Source organism: Pan paniscus, chromosome 3 (assembly GCF_029289425.2).
Source record: "Pan paniscus chromosome 3, NHGRI_mPanPan1-v2.0_pri, whole genome shotgun sequence".
Classification (NCBI taxonomy): Eukaryota; Metazoa; Chordata; class Mammalia; order Primates; family Hominidae; genus Pan; species Pan paniscus.
This window is the reverse complement of record NC_073252.2, coordinates 183845560-183867353: the sequence shown is the minus strand read 5'-3', so window position 1 is coordinate 183867353 and position 21794 is coordinate 183845560. Positions and strand designations below refer to the sequence as shown.

The 21794-nt window shown below is 42.7% G+C and overlaps 1 protein-coding gene across 5 annotated transcripts in view; it reads right to left on the bottom strand.

Moving 5' to 3' along the window:
- FAM149A (family with sequence similarity 149 member A) overlaps positions 1-21421 on the bottom strand; it is a 67887-nt gene extending 46466 nt beyond the window's left edge. For 3 of the 5 annotated variants that reach the window (XM_063604035.1, XM_063604036.1, XM_063604037.1), the window contains exon 1: positions 20707-21419. In XM_063604035.1, the coding sequence (XP_063460105.1) occupies positions 20707-21278 (572 nt within the window). In that variant the 5' untranslated portion in view covers positions 21279-21419. Of the gene's footprint in view, positions 1-20706 lie in introns of all 5 variants that reach the window. The other 2 variants (XM_063604038.1, XM_008977156.5) reach the window with 2 other exon arrangements.
- Positions 21422-21794: the final 373 nt, after the last annotated feature.

Below are 21794 nucleotides of genomic sequence, written 5' to 3'. Positions count from 1 at the left end.
TTGACCATCACACCACCATATGGTAGAGAAGCTGAGAGAGTGAATAAATTCTATCTAGCCAGCAAGAAAGGGGCATCTCAGGAAGATGTGAGTTGGAAAGGGCAAGTATGTCAAGGTATCCTTTTTGGTAACAAGGCGCGAGGCTTACTCGAGGTACTCCTAGTAATGAGTAGTATGGACAGGGCAAGTGATATGATACTAATGAAAGGATTTCATTTTGTGGAAATAATTTTCAAATATTGGAAACAAGCGTCCAGATCCCACAGGAGTCTGGGAAACACCACCCAAACAGGAATATAAGGGAGGAAGGAGATGGCAGGCTCTAGGGGTTAGAATTTGGGGCCTGTGAAGGTTATCCAGCCTCCGGGCAGCTGGAGAACAGGCTGTTACCTCGTGCTCTTGCCAGTGCGAGTTTTCAGGACACAGAGAAGGTGCCACGCTCGTTCGTGTGATTCCACTCCTCTACGTTGCTTCTTCAACATCTCATCCCTACCTCGTATTTCTTTTTGGCCTCCCTTCCGAACGGTTGGGTATTCATGGCCCCAGCTTGCCCACGGCCTCTCTGTTCTTTGCCTTCTCTCAGTATCCTTCAGCTTCAACTATTCACAATAATAGTAGTGTTAATTCCCCAACATTTATTAAGCCCCATATTTCAGCCAAGCGCTCTGCTGAGTGCCTTATGGGAATGATCTCACTTAAACCTGACAACAAGCCTGTGTTGTTGACTCTCCCTTTACCTCATGTGCAAATTCTCGTGAGAAACCTATTTCACTGCATTGACATCCCTGCTTGGATAGAGCTACCCCTGTACCATGTCACTGATTGCTGGCTGGCTGACGGACGGACTGTCTTCCTCAGGCTTCCCAGCGTGCTCTGATCAGCTCTGGAGAGGCAGCGTCATTACTGTGTTTTGTGGGGCTGCCAAGGGCTGCTTCCCTTGGCAGTGGCTATGGTCAAGAGACCTCTGCAGGGGATGTGGGTGTAGCAGGCATCCTGGCTCTGTGTTCATCCAATGAGAAAGATATGGTTCAAGAAGCAGGTGGCTGACACATATCACAAAACAACAAGCTGAGGGCCTGAACTGCATCATTACTTAGAGAAAAAGTACTGAGAGAAAGGAAAAGGTTTGTGAGATGCCACCAGCAAGGATTTCCAATAGTCCAGTCACTGACTTGTATGGCTGTGGACACATGACCACACTGTGTTCTATAAAAATGACGATCCCATCAACAAGTGGGCGAAGGATATGAACAGACACTTCTCAAAAGAAGACATTTATGCAGCCAAAAGACACACGAAAAAATGCTCATCATCACTGGCCATCAGAAAAATGCAAATCGAAACCACAACGAAATACCGTCTCACACCAGTTAGAATGGCGATCATTAAAAAGTCAGGAAACCACAGGTGCTGGAGAGGATGTGGAGAAATAGAACACTTTTACACTGTTGGTGGGACTGTAAACTAGTTCAACCATTGTGGAAGTCACTGTGGCGATTCCTCAGGGATCTAGAACTAGAAATACCATTTGACCCAGCCATCCCATTACTGGGTATATACCCAACAGATTATAAATCATGCTGCTATAAAGACACATGCACACGTATGTTTATTGCAGCACTATTCACAATAGCGAAGACTTAGAACCAACCCAAATGTCCAACAATGATAGACTGGATTAAGAAAATGTGGCATATATACACCATGGAATACTATGCAGCCATAAAAAATGATGAGTTCATGCATGGATGAAGCTGGTAACCATCATTCTCAGCAAACTATCGCAAGGACAAAAAACCAAACACCGCATGTTCTCACTCATAGGTGGGAATTGAACAATGAGAACACATGGACACAGGAAGGGGAACATCACACACCGGGGCCTGTTGTGGGGTGGGGGGAGCGGGGAGGGATAGCATTAGGAGATATACCTAATGTAAATGACGAGTTAACGGGTGCAGCACAGCAACATGGCACATGTATACATATGTAACAAAGCTGCACGTTGTGCACATGTACCCTAAAACTTAAAGTATAATAAAAAAAAAAGGAAAGAAAAATTAACCCAAAAAACAAAAATGGCAAGAAACTGAAAGCCAACCCACCCTTTGCCTCCACTCTGGAGGAATACAGTGCCTTTGCATTTCCTACTCACAGGATTATTCTGTAGATGTACCTTGGGATCTTATCATAAGTCCATCCTTTTCTGACCAAGGATACACCTCTTTGGGGAGTGGATGACCTAGAAACAAAGTGGCCACCCACTACCAAGTTTCTCATTGTCTGTGTGAGTGTGTAGCCCCTTCTTTCACACATTAGAAAATTTTAGCTATCTAGTTAAGATGGCAAATTTTTAGAATAGAATTTTGTTTAGCAATTTCAGCTACTGTCACTGCTTTGTACAAAAAGTGTTGTTTTTTTTTTTAAGAAAGTGATTGTCACATAAATATTTGCTGCTTAACTATTCTATGCTGGCTATCAAGGACCGTGAAGGGTCTGGGATTTCATTTTACTCTGCTGAAAAGCCAGCACATTAGTTTGTCACAATTTTGTGGATGCTTAGAGGAAACATAAGAATCCTAGATCAGAGATGAAAGACTTTCTTACTTGCTGCAAAAGCAGCAGCCACAGTATCAGAATTCATGTCTGTTTCCTGGACCCCACTTCCCAGAGGGAAAGTGTTTTGTCCTTGATCCTGCAGTGGGTCGTGTCACAAAAAAACACCGAGCTTGCAAACCAGCTGCTCCATAGCAGCCAGTGGCTCATGTGCTCTTTCTCCCTCATCTCTTCAGGCTGCTCATTGCAAATGCAATCCTGGAAAATGGCCCTTATTAATAAAGAGCCATGAAGGGCCTTGCATTTCTGCATATCCAGCAAGAACATACAGGAACAAAAGGCCCAGGGAGAACTGTCTCCCAACATCAGCACATGTCCATGAGACGAAAATTCACCCATCTCATAAAGGTACAGACAAGAAAACTTGCAACGACTAGAGAAATCTTTTAACTGTATAAACTACATAAACTAACAACCATACTTTGCCAAAAATAAACTATACAAACAGCCATATTTTGCAAAAATAAGATTTGGACATCCTTTGAAAACTCAGTAATGTGATATTTCCTTTTCAAATTGTCCTGGTTCCTTGGATTAACACTGGACTCCATATCAGAATGACCAGTGCTTGAACGCAGAGGCATGGCCTATGAATAAAAGCATCTCCTCCGTCTTCTCTTCCCCACCATTTCTTATTCCCTTGTAACAAAATTAAACATATTCATTTCTTTCCTTCTAGGCTCTATCATAATTTCCATTTTTCCTTCTTCAGAACTTTAGATTCTTCTCTGAAGGCTTGAAATTCTATAAAAGAAAGTCACCATTACCAGATGCTTTCAAGAAAGGTGGAAATATGAAATTTGGAACATTAGGGTTCACAAATGTTAAGGAACCACTTAGTCTCCAAAAAAGGAGGCAAGAATTTACTTATGATCTTTTGTTTCATCATTTAGATATTCATCCTCTAAATATTTACATTATTTATGAACAATTCCCATGAAAAGTAAATATTTAACATTTCTGTTGAGGTCAGAATAATAATGATTCTTATATACAATAGTTTTTCCAACTTCTTACTATAACATTTTTTAAAAAATATGGAAGAGTTGAAAGATTTATACCAAAAAATAAAATACCTATCACTTGGATTCAACCATGGTTAATATTTTACCATATTAAATCCAGAAACATATTTTATTCCGGACCATTTGAAAGGAAGTTGCAAATATCATGACACTCTACTGATCCCTACCTTACCACACATTTCCTAAAAGGATGTTCTCCTACATAACCCTCAAACTGTTATCATATCTAAGGAAATCAATGACAGTTTCCTAAAACTAGTACTCACTCCAATATTCTCTTTAATATTCAAATCTAATTTTCCCAAGTGTTTTCTATAGCTATATTTTTAAACTAGCATCCAATCAAATTCCATACTTTAAATTGTTCTTACATGTCTTTAGTCTATTTTCATATAGAAAGAAAATGGTTCTTCCGCCTTTCCCCAGACCTGACACTGACAGTTTTAAAGACAGCAGGCCAGTTATCTTTTAGAACAGCCTACTGTCTACATTCATCTTATGGTTTCTTTACGAATAGCTTCTTTCAGACTTCTTCATAACATCTTTATCTATATGTTGTCAGCAATCTTCTCACTTAATATAAAGACATAATTGAGACAAGTGAGAAACTAGTGAAAGGAAGACAGGTATTGGCTATTCTGATCTCCCTGGCAGGCCTAGCATGGTGCCAGCCAGGAAGTCACTGTCTTGGTAAGTTCTTGGGGCTGGATCTGGGTTGGTCGGCACAGTTAACAGAGAATTCAGGAAGATAAATCACAGGGGTGCTTGAGTCAGATTCTCAGGAGCTATGAGGATTATATCAAGGGCCAAATGTATTCATCAAGTCCGAGGTTAAACTCCACCACAAAAGCAAGACAGAGACAAAAGAGCAGAAGCAGAACTTCAACAGGGTCAGAAGAGAGAACGAAGACAGACAACTGCTGGGTGTAGGATGGCAGCACCACGCTCATCGTTTTCAGTCCCACGTTAGGTGGGGTCAACGTGTGCAGCAGCTGTCAGGGCCGTCATAATACGTTTGTGTGCGTCAGAATATCAATTGCCATGAATGTCTCCTTACATCTTCCATAGGATCCCATGATCTTCTCAACGTAATTCTGACATGCTCTACTAAAGAAATTTCACTGTAAAGAATTGAAGTTAATGACTAAGTTTTAAATTGTCACTTTAATAAATCTTTAAAAATACATTTTTAAAATATATTTTAACTATATTTTATAGATCCTCAAGATTTTATCATTTATGTTAGAAATCAGTCAAAAAAGATCCAAAATGTTAAATGTTAAATGCAACAAATACACTCACTAGATAAACATGAACATTAGTGCCTGGCAAGGATTACAGTTGTCAATATTTAATTATAAGGCTTAAGTGAAACCCTTAAGTGAAACATCTAATTAAGAAAATGCTGACGTGCAGGAACAGCCTTTCTCTGGCAATGCCATCTCTAATTGCTTCTCCATTTTTTCTAGTAAGACAATGCTTGCTCATTACTGCCGTTCTAGTATGAATAAAATATATGTGGTGTCATCATACATAATTTACAAGAAACATAATTATAAAAAACTGGAAGAGAGTTGACAAAATGAATACTTTATTTTTAATAAGTCATGCCTTTATTACAAAAGACATTTATTTGTACTTTGAAATGGACTATTATGGTCTCTTTATCAGTACTAATAGGAATATTAGGGAGGCTGAGGCAGGAGAATGGCGTGAATCCGGGAGGCGGAGGTTGCAGCGAGCCGAGATCACGCCACTGCACAATAGAGGGAGACTCCGTCTCAAAAGAAAAAAAAAAAGGAATATTATTTTGAGAAAGACACTTTTAGATTACTTTTATTTTTTTTTTTGAGATGGAGTCTTGCTCTGTTGCCCAGGCTGGAGTGCAGTGGCGCAATCTTGGCTCACTGCAAGCTCCACCTCCCTGGTTCCAGTGATTCTCCTGCCTCAGCCTCCTGAGTAGCTGGGACTACAGGCACGCACCACCATGCCCAGCTAATTTTTGTGTTTTTTTAGTAGAGACAGGGTTTCACTATATTGGCCAGGCTGGTCTCGAACTCCTAACCTCGTGATCCGCCTGCCTCGGCCTCCCAAAGTGCTGGGATTACAGGTGTGAGCCACCGCGCCCGGTCTTACTAACGTGATTTTTAAATTTTTATCGGAAAGAGTATAATTCTTTGGAGTTATTTTGTTCTGGTGGAAATACCATGAATTACTTTGGAAGTAGATTTGAATCCTCATTACTATCTTAATTCATTAAAAACACCTGGTTATACCTATGTGTGGAAGATAGAGATTGATTTCCAGGAATTCAATCTTACATTTTTCACATAGCAGCTAGGTGGAATTAGACAATTTCTTATTCTGAGCCTCAATTTCTTCATGTGTAAAATGAAAATAAAATTCCTGCCTTGTATGTATGTTTTGGGGATTTGTGATAATGTCCATAAAACACGCATGCTGTATTTGGTGCCTAGTAGACCCTGAAATACCAGCCGTTACTTCAAATGCTAAGAACCCTGGCGTTATGGAATAGTAAGTAGTTGATCAATGATCACATCAATCTGTGAAACATGCTTATAAAAATGTTAAAACGAGTAAAACAGAGGTCTGAGGTAGACCTTCCCTTGGGAATTTATCACCTGCTTCTTTAAACTGCGCTTCATATATTCAAACTGTAGTTCCTTAAGATTCAATTTTTTGCATTAATTTAGCAAGAAAACTTCTATTTGAGGGGAGGGGTTCATTTTATTTGATGTAGGCTCTTAGTTCAACTGGATTATGAAGAGTCCTGCATCTACAGGGATGGTTTCCAAGTCTTCACACTGTTTGATACTAGGGAATTGAATTAAATGTTGCATTTTACAATACATCCCCACTTTACCTTTCTATACAACTAGCGACATTCTCTGAAATAGAATTATTAACATTAAAAGCCTGATATGAACAGGAGCTTCCAAGGTGAGTTGTGTCCTCATCCCCATGACTGACATTATATAGAAGTTCCACGATATTTCAAAATAATTTCAAGTTATAGTTATAAAGAAGGCAATGATTCTAAGATTATATAGGTATACATGCATTTGAGAAGAACATTTTATGTAGTTCAACTTTGCCTTAATAACTTCTTTATTAAACAACAGAAGGGAAAGTCTTAGCTTGGCTGTTTTTCTAGTCACTGCCAAAAACCATCTGCTTCTAAGTGATATTTAATCATTGCAAAGTTCCATAATCGTCAATCATGACAAAGCCTTTATTTCGTTTCTGTGCTTTTCAAAAGATGGCAACTTCATTATTTCTACCTCTCAAAAAGGGGCAACTTTTTTTTCAATACATAATGAATAGTATTTATCCATTTGCTTGACGAGTACTACGTAGTACATGGTGTCTAGAAAATCATGTCCTGTTAAATATGTGTCTGTGTAACACTATTCGTGAGACCATTAAATGTGAGGTAATTTTTGAAATTTTTGCCTATGAATTGTAAAATTCTGCATATCCAAAAAGGTATGTGGTTTGACTGTGTAAAATGAAACAAATATCCAGACTGTACCCATGAGGGAAGAGTGTCCCCTGTATGTGAAGGATATGTGGAATGGTATTTGTAAATGTTAACTGGTATTTTTTTCCCTAGCATTTTCACTTTCCTTTGGCCCTCCTCACATTGAATGATCCAAAGGTTTATTTTGAGAGAAAGCAATAGACTCTACTCCTCATGGTTTTTATGTCAAAAGAAAACAAAACAAAACCGAGACTTACAAGCTTGGATTAAAGCAGGAATAAGAACGGGAAGCTCCCTCCTCCCAGGCAGTGGGTGCTTGGCTGGAGGCTGCATCCGATGACCGCAGCGCTCAAAGACACCGTGAACCAACCGGGCACACCCTCAACTCCAGATCGTCTGAACAATTTAAAGAATCTCATCTTCAATCAGAGGATACTATTTGAATATTGCTTAGCCCGGTATTTTAAGGACAGTAAAAGATAATGTCATCATTGGCTGTTCTGTTTTTTCTTGGTGTCCTGAAATGCTTAGCCCGGTATTTTAAGGACAGTAAAAGATAATGTCATCATTGGCTCTTCTGTTTTTTCTTGCTGTCCTGAAATGTTTTGCTGAGTGTGGTCTAAAGGTATCTTAATAAAGTCTACCTCAGTGTTCTTCAAACTATCTGTAGTGTCAGATCATTTTTCCAATTTATTGTATGTAAATACTTTTAAAACATAAAAATCGAAAAATAAAATGGTAAAAACAATACACAAAATGTGAATCCAAATGTTTAATTATTAGAGTCAACAGACATAAAGCTCCTCTGCCAACTGCTATAAAATTTCTAAATGCTTATTCTCCCTTTCTGCACTTACCGCTTCATGGACAGGGAACAAGTAGCTACCTGGTAACTGCAAGCAGGTAGCTAATGGCACACACATTGAGAAGCACTGTTCCAGCAGAGAAAGGAGATGCCCCTCATTTTAGAGGGTCTTGAAACTCCCACAGCAACAGTAAAGAGCACTCCCATCTTGCGTGGTGTGTGATGTCATCTGTTGTATAGTTTGTGATCACTGTGTGTGTTCACCATCTCCTGTACGTGCAAAGTTGCCTGTTTATACTTCTAGTCCTTAACTTCCTGCCATATTCCACCATGAATGTCCAGCCCCGTGCCTGGCCCTTCTCTAGATGTTTCCCTAGACCTCAACTCAAGGTGTGTATCCCAGAGTGAACTCCTCATCTGCATGACAAACCCGCATCTTCTGTGGTCCCCCTTTATGAGTGGCACTCTCCTCCCAGCCACCTGACATCATCTTCAGCCCTTCCTCTTGCTTCCTCAGCCTCACCTATGTGTTGCCGGTCTTGGGAGATTTGTCAGTTCAATATCTTTCTTTTCACTGTGTTCATTCCTAGGCTCCATACCTCTCAGGCGTTTATTCCTAGAGCTTCCTACTAGCTCCCTGCACATTAGCTCAACCCTCCTAAAGTGCAGCCTGCTCCTGCCACTTCTCTACCTAAATCCTGGCTTTTCCAGTGTTTACTAAACAGAGCCCAGTATCCAAGGCTCTCCCTAGTTTAAACGCTTTTCACAAAAGCTGTGCTCCTAACAAATGGAAAGCCTCACGCCATGTGGCTCTGGGCCTCCACGCGTGTGCTCACACTGCTTTGGTCTCCGACAGTGCCCTCCCAAGCCCCAGGTGTCCATGTGCCCCACTTCTGGACATTCTTTAGAACTCAGACCCCTGACATCGCCCCTCATTCAGCATCATCTCCGCGCCTCCTCTTCTCTCTTAGCTGTGTGCTCACAGCAGTGTGTCTGAAACCACTCTTGGATCATTTATCTTATTTTTCCTGCTTTTTGATAAGATCCATTTCCAGTTCTTTCCCTAATTACTCAAAAATCTAGCTCCATGTGGATCTTAGATGGAATAGATATTCATTAAATACAGGTTGACAATTAATTAAAGAATACATTAGCCTACACTGCAGATCATAGCAATAAACTGTATTTTGTACAAAAGATGCTGTGGGTAGTAAGAATATCTTTAGAATAATGAATATCATGTAATAGATATTTATTAAGTGCTTATGTACCAGCCACCACAGAGACAAGTTTGTATATGTGATCTCTTTTAATCCTTACAATGTCTCTTTGAATAGGCATTATTATTAATTCCCATTTTATGAATGAGAAGGTGAAGCTTAAAGAGGTTAGGTAGCCAATGTGAATGATTAGCATTCTAAGAAAAGTTACAAAATGAGATTTGAATCAAATTCAATCTGACTTCAATCTGTGCTCTAAAAACTATACTAATTTACATGAGCTGTTATGATTACACAATGCTGAAGGGTTCAAATCCCATAGGACTATAATTATGAGCTTGGCACAAGGGCCATGCTTGTTGGATAAGAAATTAGAAAACACTCAACATGTGTTCTTTAAACACACAGCAAAAAAACATATAACTGCTAACTCAAATACAATTTTCAAGATTTAAATATATCCCAGCTACTCAGGAGTCTGAGGCAGGAGAATCACTTTAACCCAGGAGACAGAGGTTGCAGTGAGCCGAGATCATGCCGCTGCACTCCAGCCAGCCTGGTGACAGAGTGAGACTCTGTCTCAAATAAAAAAAAAAAACTTTAAATATAACAACAAAGAAAGAGGATAATTTAAAGCAAAAGCCTACGCATAAGACAGAACAAAATTGTTTTCTCGGGTATAAGCAAATACTCGATATGGAAAACCAAGTTGAATTCATTATTATCTTTAATGAAAGTAACAGTCATATGACTGTAATAGAAAGTAACGGTCATGAGGGAGGAGCCAAGATGGCCGAATAGGAACAGCTCTGGTCTACAGCTCCCAGCGTGAGTGACACAGAAGACGGGTGATTTCTGCATTTCCATCTGAGGTACCGGGTTCATCTCACTAGGGAGTGCCAGACAGTGGGCGCAGGTCAGTGGGTGCACGCACCATGCACGAGCCGAAGCAGGGAGCCATTGCCTCACGTGGGAAGCGCAAGGGGTCAGGGAGTTCCCTTTCGGAGTCAAAGAAAGGGGTGACGGACGCACCTGAAAAATCGGGTCACTCCCACCCGAATATTGCGCTTTTCGGACCGGCTTAAAAAAACGGCGCACCAGGAGATTATATCCCGCACATGGCTCAGAGGGTCCTACGCCCACGGAGTCTCACTGATTGCTAGCACAGCAGTCTGAGATCAAACTGCAAGGTGGCAGCGAGGCTGGGGGAGGGGCACCCACCATCGCCCAGGCTTGCTTAGGTAAACAAAGCAGCCGGGAAGCTCCAACTGGGTGGAGCCCACCACAGCTCAAGGAGGCCTGCCTGCCACTGTAGGCTCCACCTCTGGGGGCAGGGCACAGACAAACAAAAAGACAGCAGTAACCTCTGCAGACTTAAATGTCCCTGTCTGACAGCTTTGAAGACAGCAGTGGTTCTCCCAGCACGCAGCTGGAGATCTGAGAACGGGCAGACTGCCTACTCAAGTGGGTCCCTGACCCCTGACCCCCGAGCAGCCTAACTGGGAGGCACCCCCCAGCAGGGGCACACTGACACCTCACATGGCAGGGTATTCCAACAGACCTGCAGCTGAGGGTCCTGTCTGTTAGAAGGAAAACTAACAAACAGAAAGGACCTCCACACCAAAAACCCATCTGTACATCACAATCATCAAAGACCAAAAGTAGATAAAACCACAAAGATGGGGAAAAAACAGAACAGAAAAACTGGAAACTCTAAAATGCAGAGCGCCTCTCCTCCTCCAAAGGAACGCAGTTCCTCACCAGCAACGGAACAAAGCTGGACGGAGAATGACTTTGACGAGCTGAGAGAAGAAGGCTTCAGACGATCAAATTACTCTGAGCTACGGGAGGACATTCAAACCAAAGGCAAAGAAGTTGAAAACTTTGAAAAAAATTTAGAAGAATGTATAACTAGAATAACCAATACAGAGAAGTGCTTAAAGGAGCTGATGGAGCTGAAAACCAAGGCTCGAAAACTACGTGAAGAATGCAGAAGCCTCAGGAGCCGATGCGATCAACTGGAAGAAAGGGTATCAGCAATGGAAGATGAAATGAATGAAATGAAGTGAGAAGGGAAGTTTAGAGAAAAAAGAATAAAACGAAATGAGCAAAGCCTCCAAGAAATATGGGACTATGTGAAAAGACCAAATCTACGTCTGATTGGTGTACCTGAAAGTGACAGGGAGAATGGAACCAAGTTGGAAAACACTCTGCAGGATATTATCCAGGAGAACTTCCCCAATCTAGCAAGGCAGGCCAACGTTCAGATTCAGGAAATACAGAGAACGCCACAAAGATACTCCTCGAGAAGAGCAACTCCAAGACACATAATTGTCAGATTCACCAAGTTGAAATGAAGGAAAAAATGTTAAGGGCAGCCAGAGAGAAAGGTTGGGTCACCCTCAAAGGGAAGCCCATCAGACTAACAGCGGATCTCTCAGCAGAAACCCTACAAGCCAGAAGAGAGTGGGGGCCAATATTCAACATTCTTAAAGGACAGAATTTTCAACCCAGAATTTCATATCCAGCCAAACTAAGCTTCATAAGTGAAGGAGAAATAAAATCCTTTACAGACAAGCAAATGCTGAGAGATTTTGTCACCACCAGGCCTGCCCTAAAAGAGCTCCTGAAGGAAGCGCTAAACAGGGAAAGGAACAACCGGTACCAGCCACTGCAAAGTCATGCCAAAATGTAAAGACCATTGAGACTAGGAAGAAACTGCATCAACTAACGAGCAAAATCACCAGCTAACATAATGACAGGATCAAATTCACACATAACAATATTAACTTTAAATGTAAATGGTCTAAATGCTCCAATTAAAAGACACAGAGTGGCAAATTCGATAAAGAGTCAAGACCCATCAGTGTGCTGTATTCAGGAAACCCATCTCACATGCAGAGACACACATAGGCTCAAAATAAAGGGATGGAGGAAGATCTAGCAAGCAAATGGAAAACAAAAAAAAAAGGCAGGGGTTACAATCCTAGTCACTGATAAAACGGATTTTAAACGAACAAAGATCAAAAGAGACAAAGAAGGCCATTACATAAAGGTAAAGGGATCAATTCAACAAGAAGAGCTAACTATCCTAAATATATATGCCCCCAATACAGGAGCACCCAGATTCATAAAGCAAGTCCTGAGTGACCTACAAAGAGACTTAGACTCCCACACAATAATAATGGGAGACTTTAACACCCCACTGTCAATATTAGACAGATCAACGAGACAGAAAGTCAACAAGGATACCCAGGAATTGAACTCAGCTCTGCACCAAGCGGACCTAATAGACATCTACAGAACTCTCCACCCCAAATCAACAGAATATACATTTTTTTCAGCACCACACCACACCTATTCCAAAATTGACCACATACTTGGAAGTAAAGCTCTCCTCAGCAAATGTAAAAGAACAGAAATTATAACAAACTATCTCTCAGACCACAGTGCAATCAAACTAGAACTCAGGATTAAGAATCTCACTCAAAACCGCTTAACTACATGGAAACTGAACAACCTGCTCCTGAATGACTACTGGATACATAACGAAATGAAGGCAGAAATAAAGATGTTCTTTGAAACCAACGAGAACAAAGACACAACATACCAGAATCTCTGGGACGCATTCAAAGCAGTGTGTAGAGGGAAATTTATAGCACTAAATGCCCACAAGAGAAAGCAGGAAAGATCCAATATTGACACCCTAACATCACAATTAAAAGAACTAGAAAAGCAAGAGCAAACACATTCAAAAGCTAGCAGAAGGCAAGAAATAACTAAAATCAGAGCAGAACTGAAGGAAATAGAGACACAAAAAACCCTTCAAAAAATTAATGAATCCAGGAGATGGTTTTTTGAAAGGATCAACAAAATTGATAGACCGCTAGCAAGACTAATAAAAAAAGAGAGAAGAATCAAATAGACACAATAAAAAATGATAAAGGGGATATCACCACCGATCCCACAGAAATACAAACTACCATCAGAGAATACTACAAACACCTCTACGCAAATAAACTAGAAAATCTAGAAGAAATGGATAAATTCCTCGACACATACACTCTCCCAAGACTAAACCAGGAAGAAGTTGAATCTCTGAATAGACCAATAAAAGGAGCTGAAATTGTGGCAATAATCAATAGTTTACCAACCAAAAAGAGTCCAGGACCAGATGGATTCACAGCCGAATTCTATCAGAGGTACAAGGAGGAACTGATACCATTCCTTCTGAAACTATTCCAATCAATAGAAAAAGAGGGAATCCTCCCTAACTCATTTTATGAGGCCAGCATCATTCTGATACCAAAGCCGGGCAGAGACACAACCAAAAAAGAGAATTTTAGACCAATATCCTTGATGAACATTGATGCAAAAATCCTCAATAAAATACTGGCAAAACGAATCCAGCAGCACATCAAAAAGCTTATCCACCATGATCAAGTGGGCTTCATCTCTGGGATGCAAGGCTGGTTCAATATACGCAAATCAATAAATGTAATCCAGCATATAAACAGAGCCAAAGACAAAAACCACATGATTATCTCAACAGATGCAGAAAAAGCCTTTGACAAAATTCAACAACCCTTCATGCTAAAAACTCTCAATAAATTAGGTATTCATGGGACGTATTTCAAAATAATAAGAGCTATCTATGACAAACCCACAGCCAATATCATACTGAATGGGCAAAAACTGGAAGCATTCCCTTTGAAAACTGGCACAAGACAGGGATGCCCTCTCTCACCACTCCTAGTCAACATAGTGTTGGAAGTTCTGGCCAGGGCAATTAGGCAGGAGAAGGAAATAAAGGGTATTCAATTAGGAAAAGAGGAAGTCAAATTGTCCCTGTTTGCAGACGACATGATTGTATATCTAGAAAACCCGATTGTCTCAGCCCAAAATCTCCTTAAGCTGATAAGCAACTTCAGCAAAGTCTCAGGATACAAAATCAACGTACAAAAATCACAAGCATTCTTATACACCAATAACAGACAAACAGAGAGCCAAATCATGAGTGAACTCCCATTCACAATTGCTTCAAAGAGAATAAAATACCTAGGAATCCAACTTACAAGGGATGTGAAGGACCTCTTCAAGGAGAACTACAAACCACTGCTCAATGAAATAAAAGAGGACACAAACAAATGGAAGAACATTCCATGCTCATGGGTAGGAAGAATCAATATCATGAAAATGGCCATACTGCCCAAGGTAATTTACAGATTCAATGCCATCCCCATAAAGCTACCAATGACTTTCTTCACAGAATTGGAAAAAACTACTTTAAAGTTCATATGGAAGCAAAAAAGAGCCCGCATCGCCAAGGCAATCCTAAGCCAAAAGAACAAAGCTGGAGGCATCACGCTACCTGACTTCAAACTATACTACAAGGCTACAGTAACCAAAACAGCATGGTACTGGTACCAAAACAGAGATATAGATCAATGGAACAGAACAGAGCCCTCAGAAATAACGCCGCATATCTACAACTATCTGATCTTTGACAAACCTGAGAAAAACAAGCAATGGGGAAAGGATTCCCTATTTAATAAATGGTGCTGGGAAAACTGGCTAGCCCATATGCAGAAAGCTGAAACTGGATCCCTTCCTTACACCTTATACAAAAATCAATTCAAGATGGATTAAAGACTTAAATGTTAGACCTAAAACCATAAAAACCCTAGAAGAAAACCTAGGTATTACCATTCAGGACATAGGCATGGGCAAGGACTTCATGTCCAAAACACCAAAAGCAATGGCAACAAAAGCCAAAATTGACAAATGGGATCTAATTAAACTAAAGAGCTTCTGCACAGCAAAAGAAACTACCATCAGAGTGAACAGGCAACCTACAAAATGGGAGAAAATTTTTGCAACCTACTCATCTGACAAAGGGCTAACATCCAGAATCTACAAAGAACTCAAACAAATTTACAAGAAAAAAACAAACAACCCCATCAAAAAGTGGGCAAAGGACATGAACAGACATTTCTCAAAAGAAGACATTTATGCAGCCAAAAAACACATGAAAAAATGCTCATCATCACTGGCCATCAGAGAAATGCAAATCAAAACCACAATGAGATACCATCTCACACCAGTTAGAATGGTGATCATTAAAAAGTCAGGAAACAACAGGTGCTGGAGAGGATGTGGAGAAATAGAACACTTTTACACTGTTGATGGGACTGTAAACTAGTTCAACCATTGTGGAAGTCACTGTGGCGATTCCTCAGGGATCTAGAACTAGAAATACCATTTGACCCAGCCATCCCATTACTGGGTATATACCCAAAGGACTATAAATCATGCTGCTATAAAGACACATGCACACGTATGTTTATTGTGGCATTATTCACAATAGCAAAGACTTGGAACCAACCCAAATGTCCAACAATGATAGACTGGATTAAGAAAATGTGGCACATATACACCATGGAATACTATGCAGCCATAAAAAATGATGAGCTCATGTCCTTTGTAGGGACATGGATGAAATTGGAAATCATCATTCTCAGTAAACTATCGCAAGAACAAAAAACCAAACACCGCATATTCTCACTCATAGGTGGGAATTGAACAATGAGATCACATGGACACAGGAAGGGGAATATCACACTCTGGGGACTGTGGTGGGGTTGGGAGAGCGGGGAGGGATAGCATTGGGAGATATACCTAATGCTAGATGACGAGTTAGTGGGTGCAGCGCACCCGCATGGCACATGTATACATATGTAACTAACCTGCACAATGTGCACATGTACCCTAAAACTTAAAGTATAATAAAAAAAAAAGAAAGTAACGCTCATATGACAATTGTACACTGAGCCACCGTTCATCCCTGAGGAAATGCTAAGTCCCAGCAGAAAGCATTACTAACTTTGGAAAAACTCAAGACGATGAAACAAAAACACCTAAGACAATAATTATTTTTCAAGAAAGACATTTAAACTGCCCCTGGGTTGTTATAAGATTAGAAACCCATGACAGTGGATTATATGAGGAAGAAAATATTTTCTTCATCCATTCAATAAATATTTGCTAAATGTCTTTTATGGGCATGTGTTCCCTTAAGTGTCACAGGACAAAGAGTTTATAGTCTGATAATGGACATAAGATGTGAATATAAATCACAGGGTTTCAGTGGAGGAAAAGACAAGGGCTACACAAGTATGATTTGTGATGCTACTGATTATTCTGCAGATTAAAAGTTTGATCCCAGAGTGGTAAATGCATTTCCTTCTGGGTGTTACACAGCACTCAGTGGTAATGTTAATTAAACTAACCCTTATCTTCTGTAAGTCATGCAGGGAAGGTAATGATGAAAGACTGGCATGTACTATAATTTGTTCTCCCAAATAACTGAACTAAAAGACACCATTTATTACAGCCACATGGTAAATATAATGAATCATTTTTCTCTCTCAGTTTTTTCTTCACCTAGAATGTTTCTTTCAATAAAACATGGCTCTCAATTTTCATTTCTGTGCCAAGAAGCAGGTAGTAATCATAGATAACACTTTTTTAGCATTTCTCCATATATTACTTATTATTTCAATTAATTTCTGGAGCACTTCTATGCAGAAAGTATTATCACCTCCATATTATCAAGAAAGAAAAACTACAGCTAGGGAAGAAATGAATGACCTGCCCAGAATTACTCAGCTAGCAATCGGTTTGAGGTGGAATCCACCTCGTCTGGTTTCCGGGTCTACAGGCTTCATCACACTGGAGGCTGCCTCAGTGTCAGAGGAATTGAGATAAGTCCCTCTAGTCACTTTACTGCCAGCCATGCTGACAGGCCCTTCAAGCAGCCACTGCAATGTTTCCACAGTAATGTGATTTTAACAATGGAACTCAATCACTCAAAAAAAAAAGAGTGAATATATGCTTGCTAATAACTATGACTTACACAAGCTACAAATACTTCCTGACTAGAAGTTTACACTCTACCAACATTCATACACAGCAATTATCTATCTATCCACCTTACGTATTGCTAGGAATTCTTACATTTGCAGAACAAATAAGAGAATAAGACCGGCCGGGCGCGGTGGCTCAAGCCTGTAATCCCAGCACTTCGGGAGGCCGAGGCGGGCAAATCACAAGGTCAGGAGATCGAGACCATCCTGGCTAACATGGTGAAACCCCTTCTCTACTAAAAATACAAAAAATTAGCCGGGCGTGGTGGCAGGCACCTGCAGTCCCAGCTACTCGGGAGGCTGAGGCAGGAGAATGGCGTGAACCCGGGAGGCGGAGCTTGCAGTGAGCCGAGATCGCACCACTGCACTCCAGCCTGGGCGACAGAGCGAGACTCCGTCTCAAAAAAGAGAGAGAGAGAATAAGACCTTTACAAGGTGTATTGTGTGGTTCAAACCAGAAGTATGAAAAGAGGTAGTGAAGAGGGATGAGTGAGACTGAAAAACACTGAGGCATAATATATACATGAAATGGACAGGGAAGCCAAGGTGAAGATCAAAGGTGTTGGATCACGTATCCAGGGATGCAGGACAGTGAGGTGAAGAAAGAGAGCTCAGTATCCTCTGCCTCTGGCTCAGATGTGCAGTCAGTACACCCTGTGGAGCGAAAGGGGCAGCCTCCGTTCCATGGGCCTTTCACTTACGGAATTCTTGGGTCAGAGATTAAAAACCCCTGCTGCTATTCAGCATCTTTGCTTGGAAAAAAGCCTCTAAATTGCAGGAGAGTTTGCATATTTTCCTACTCAAGTTAATTTCACTACTTTCAGTTTTTTGTTTTTTTTTTAAAGCCAAGTACAGAATCAGGCAAATGTAAAATGTATGCATTATTGTCAAAAAAGTACAAACTGCTAATAGGGTTTTCCTTTAGAACTCAGGGCCATGGCCTTAAAATTAGATCCGCATTTCTTGCAGACAGGTTTACGGTTTCCTTTATATGTATTCACATTCTCATCACTCTTTAAACTTTTTCTCTGACATTACCCATTTCTCCCTTTCCAAGTTTCCAGGCTTTTGAAATTTAAATTCCTGATTTTAATATTAACCACACAGGCTAACAGCAGCAGCTATCTGCCAAGTGACAGATGAGATGGTAGGAGCAAATTTAAATTCATTGTCTTATGTTTGTTTATTCGGTGTTATAAATCACTACCACAGAAATCCAGGAGGGAAAAAGAATCCTTCAAGGTGCAAAGTCTGCAGTATTGAAAGAAAAGCCGTCTTAATACTTTCTTCCTTCCCCTTTGTCTCTTATGTTTTAGTGATTGAAAAAGGAGTGGGGTATGATGAGAGGAAGGGAATGTGAGTAGTCGTGGATCTGAAAGGAAAAATGGTATGCTCAGAGGGCCAGTCTGCTTCCTGCCTGTGTGTGCCTTTATCTGCTGCTGCAGACAGTAGGAGCACACAAACTCAGGAGGATTCTGCAAAGCACCTAGCTGTGTATATTACTTCTCATGGCACTTACCTAAAATTCAATTTCACGGCCAGATGCAGTGGCTCATGCCTGTAATCCCAGCAATGCCCAGGTGGGAAGATTGCTTGAGGCCAGGAGTTCAAGACCAGCCTGGGCAACATAGGGAGACCCCGTCTCCACAGAAACATTTTTAAAATTGGCCAGGCATAGTAGCTCACACCTGTAGTCCCAGCTACTCGAGAGTCTGAGACGGGAGAGTCAGATCGCTTGAGCCTGGGAGGTTGAGGCTGCAATGAACAGTGATCATACCACTGCACTCCAACCTGGGTGACAGAAGGAGACCTCATCTCAAAAAATAATAATAATTTAAAAATTCAATTTCTTCACTGTCCATAAAATTGAATGCACTTGTTAATTCAGAATAATCTCTTATATAAATAATGCCAAATGCAGTGTTATTCAAAAAGTATCTATTGCAAATATTTGCACAATATAAACATGAGCTAATATGTTCAAGAATTGAAACTAACACCAGTTTCACTGGCCATGCTGCATATTTCAGTGCCTATTTGTTAAAAGCACTAAGACTAGAGTTTAAGGTCAGTGTGTAGATCTGTTTGCTCATAAAACATTAATTGCATAAATGTTAAGGACCAGTTGCCAATAACAAAGGTCTAATTCCTCAGGCATATGTATTCCAGTGAGTTTTCCAAAAGCAATTAACTGATAGGGAAAACTATCAGTTGATAAACATATGTCATAATATAGTATTTTTTAATGAGTGGGAACAACTTTTTGCTTAACTGCTTATTTTCTTTTTTGTTGTTTTTTTGAGACGGAGTCTCTCTCTCTGTCGCCCAGGTTGGAGCGCAATGGTGCGATCTTGGCTCACTGCAAGCTCCGCCTCCCGGGTTCACGCCATCATCCTCTTGCCTCAGCCTTCCGAGTAGCTGGGACTACAGGCACGTACCACCACGCCCGGCTAATTTTTTGTATTTTTAGTAGAGACGGGGTTTCATCGTGTTAGCCAGGATGGTCTCGATCTCCTGACCTCATGATCCGCCCGCCTCGGCCTCCCAAAGTGCTGGGATTACAGGCGTGAGCCACCGTGCCCGGCCGCTTGTTTTCATATTGACATGAATATCATTCACTTTTGTGAAACTGTAATTATTTAAATTGTGAGTGAGTCAGGATCAGTATGAATGCAAAAATTACTCAGGATTTTTTGGAGGGAGTAGGGAATGGCCTCACTAGATTACAACGCAGAAACCTCAGTCTGTGAATCGGCTCATCTGTCTTTGACCATTTCACTATTTCTTTGCAGCATTCAGGATGAAAATTTACCCACTCAAGAATAGCTAACAATATGCTCCACTCTAAAAATTAAAATTCATCCTAGTTCTAAAACACATTTTAAAAGAGCAATGTTTTTATCACGACTCTTGGAAGTGAAAGGGGTGTTGTGTGGGTGTGTGTGTGTTGAGGGAATCGGCCTCCGATTCCCAGTGAAAATGTTCCCATGAAGTCAACGTTTCTGCAGTGACTCAGGGCACTGTGGAAAGCTCTCAGGAGCTCTAGGGTAATAATCAGACGTGTCCTGGCCATTACAATTCCATTTGTGTCAGAAGATGTCATGCATATGTAAATTAACTAGATGTCACACAAAGGAGACCCATCCCACTTGGGATAAGACTAGGGACTGGTCCTTAGAAATTAGGAAAGCACCAGGTCTCACCACTTCTTAAAATACTTGCTGCAGACGTGTGTATTCGGTTTCCCTGCACACCTGCTATATTCTGAGACAAAGAAAGGGACTTCAGAAAGTCCTTAAGAAAACCAAGCAAACAAACACTCTAAGTAGCAATACTTCTGGTAGAAGAGAAACAAAATTCTGTCCCTTCCTTCAAGGCCCCTTAGGATTCACTCTGAGAAAGCTGGGCAAAGCATGTCACAGCTTATGTCTGAAAGCCCGCAAAGCCAAAGAGTAAAAACCCAGGAAACGTGCAAGGAGGGTGCCCAGGGGGTTATGGAAGTTACTACAAATATTTCATTTCCTGAAGTGCACCTGCGAAGGTGAGTGCGGCAGGCGGAGGGGTCGGGGGTCCCAGCAAAAGGTACACGCGCCCGGACCACGCTGCTACTCACGCTTCGCCATCCCCGGAGTCGCCGTCCAAGGCCCCCTCCTCGCCGATGTCAGGCAGCGTAAGGAACAGGGTTCTGGGGCCAGCCCCGGGGGCCACGCAGGCGCCGGGCTCTCGCTCTCCGGGGCCAGGCTGGAGCGGGTTCCTGGGGAGCGCGGCCCAGACCCCGCCGGGGCCCGAGGGCGGCCGCGCTGGGACCACCAGGCGAGCAGGGGAGCAGCCCCCGCCGGACGGAGTGGGGGGCTGGGGCGGGGCTTTACCCGCTCTCGGGCTACTGGGCCAAGAGAGCAGGGTCCCCACTGCTCCCGCGGCGCGGCTGGCGGCGGAGCCCCGGGAGTAGGGGGACGGGAGCAGCGGGGCGGGCGACCGCCGCGAGGCGGAGGGGGAGTCCGGAGCCAGGGCGCGGAGGAGGGTCGGGGTCGGGGCGGTGCCCAACGGGGTGCCCGCCCTGGAGCCCCCCGACCCTGCAGCGGCAGCACCTCCCGAGGGTCTGGAGGAGGGGCCTGCGGGGGGCGCCGTCGAGGTCTCGAAGAGTTTGGCCAAGAGAGACCCAAGGTCCAGCACAGCAGCCTTCATGCCTCGACAGTGGACACGCCGTCCTCGCCGCCGCCCGAGAGTTCGGACCGCCGAGATCCGGCCGAGGCGGCCCGGGCCGGGGCGAGGAGCCTGGGGTCCCCGCACCCGGAGCCCCGGAGGCCCCTGGCTCCCTCTCCTCCCCGAGGACGCTCAGCTCCGCGCCGCTGGGGTCGCCCTTCCCTGGCCCGGGTCCGTCCGCCGAGCGCCCCGGCTGCGGAGAGCAGCCCCGCCTCGTCCCAGCGCCGTGAGACCCCCGAGGGCCGAAGGGCCAGGAGCCCCGGGAAGCGCGGCCGCCGCCCGCCCCAGACGCCCGCCGCCCGCGGTTGCTACGTTCAACACACCCGGCCGCGCTCCAGGCTAATTGGGCCCCAGGTGCGGCTCGGGCTGTGCCCGCGGGGGACGTCCCACTCCCCGCCTGGTTCCGCCTTAAAGGAACACGCCCCCATTTCCCCTGCGCTCCGAGCCTCGCAGATCCCATCCGCCGAGCTCAGGGCCCAGGGCTGGGAAAGAGAACCC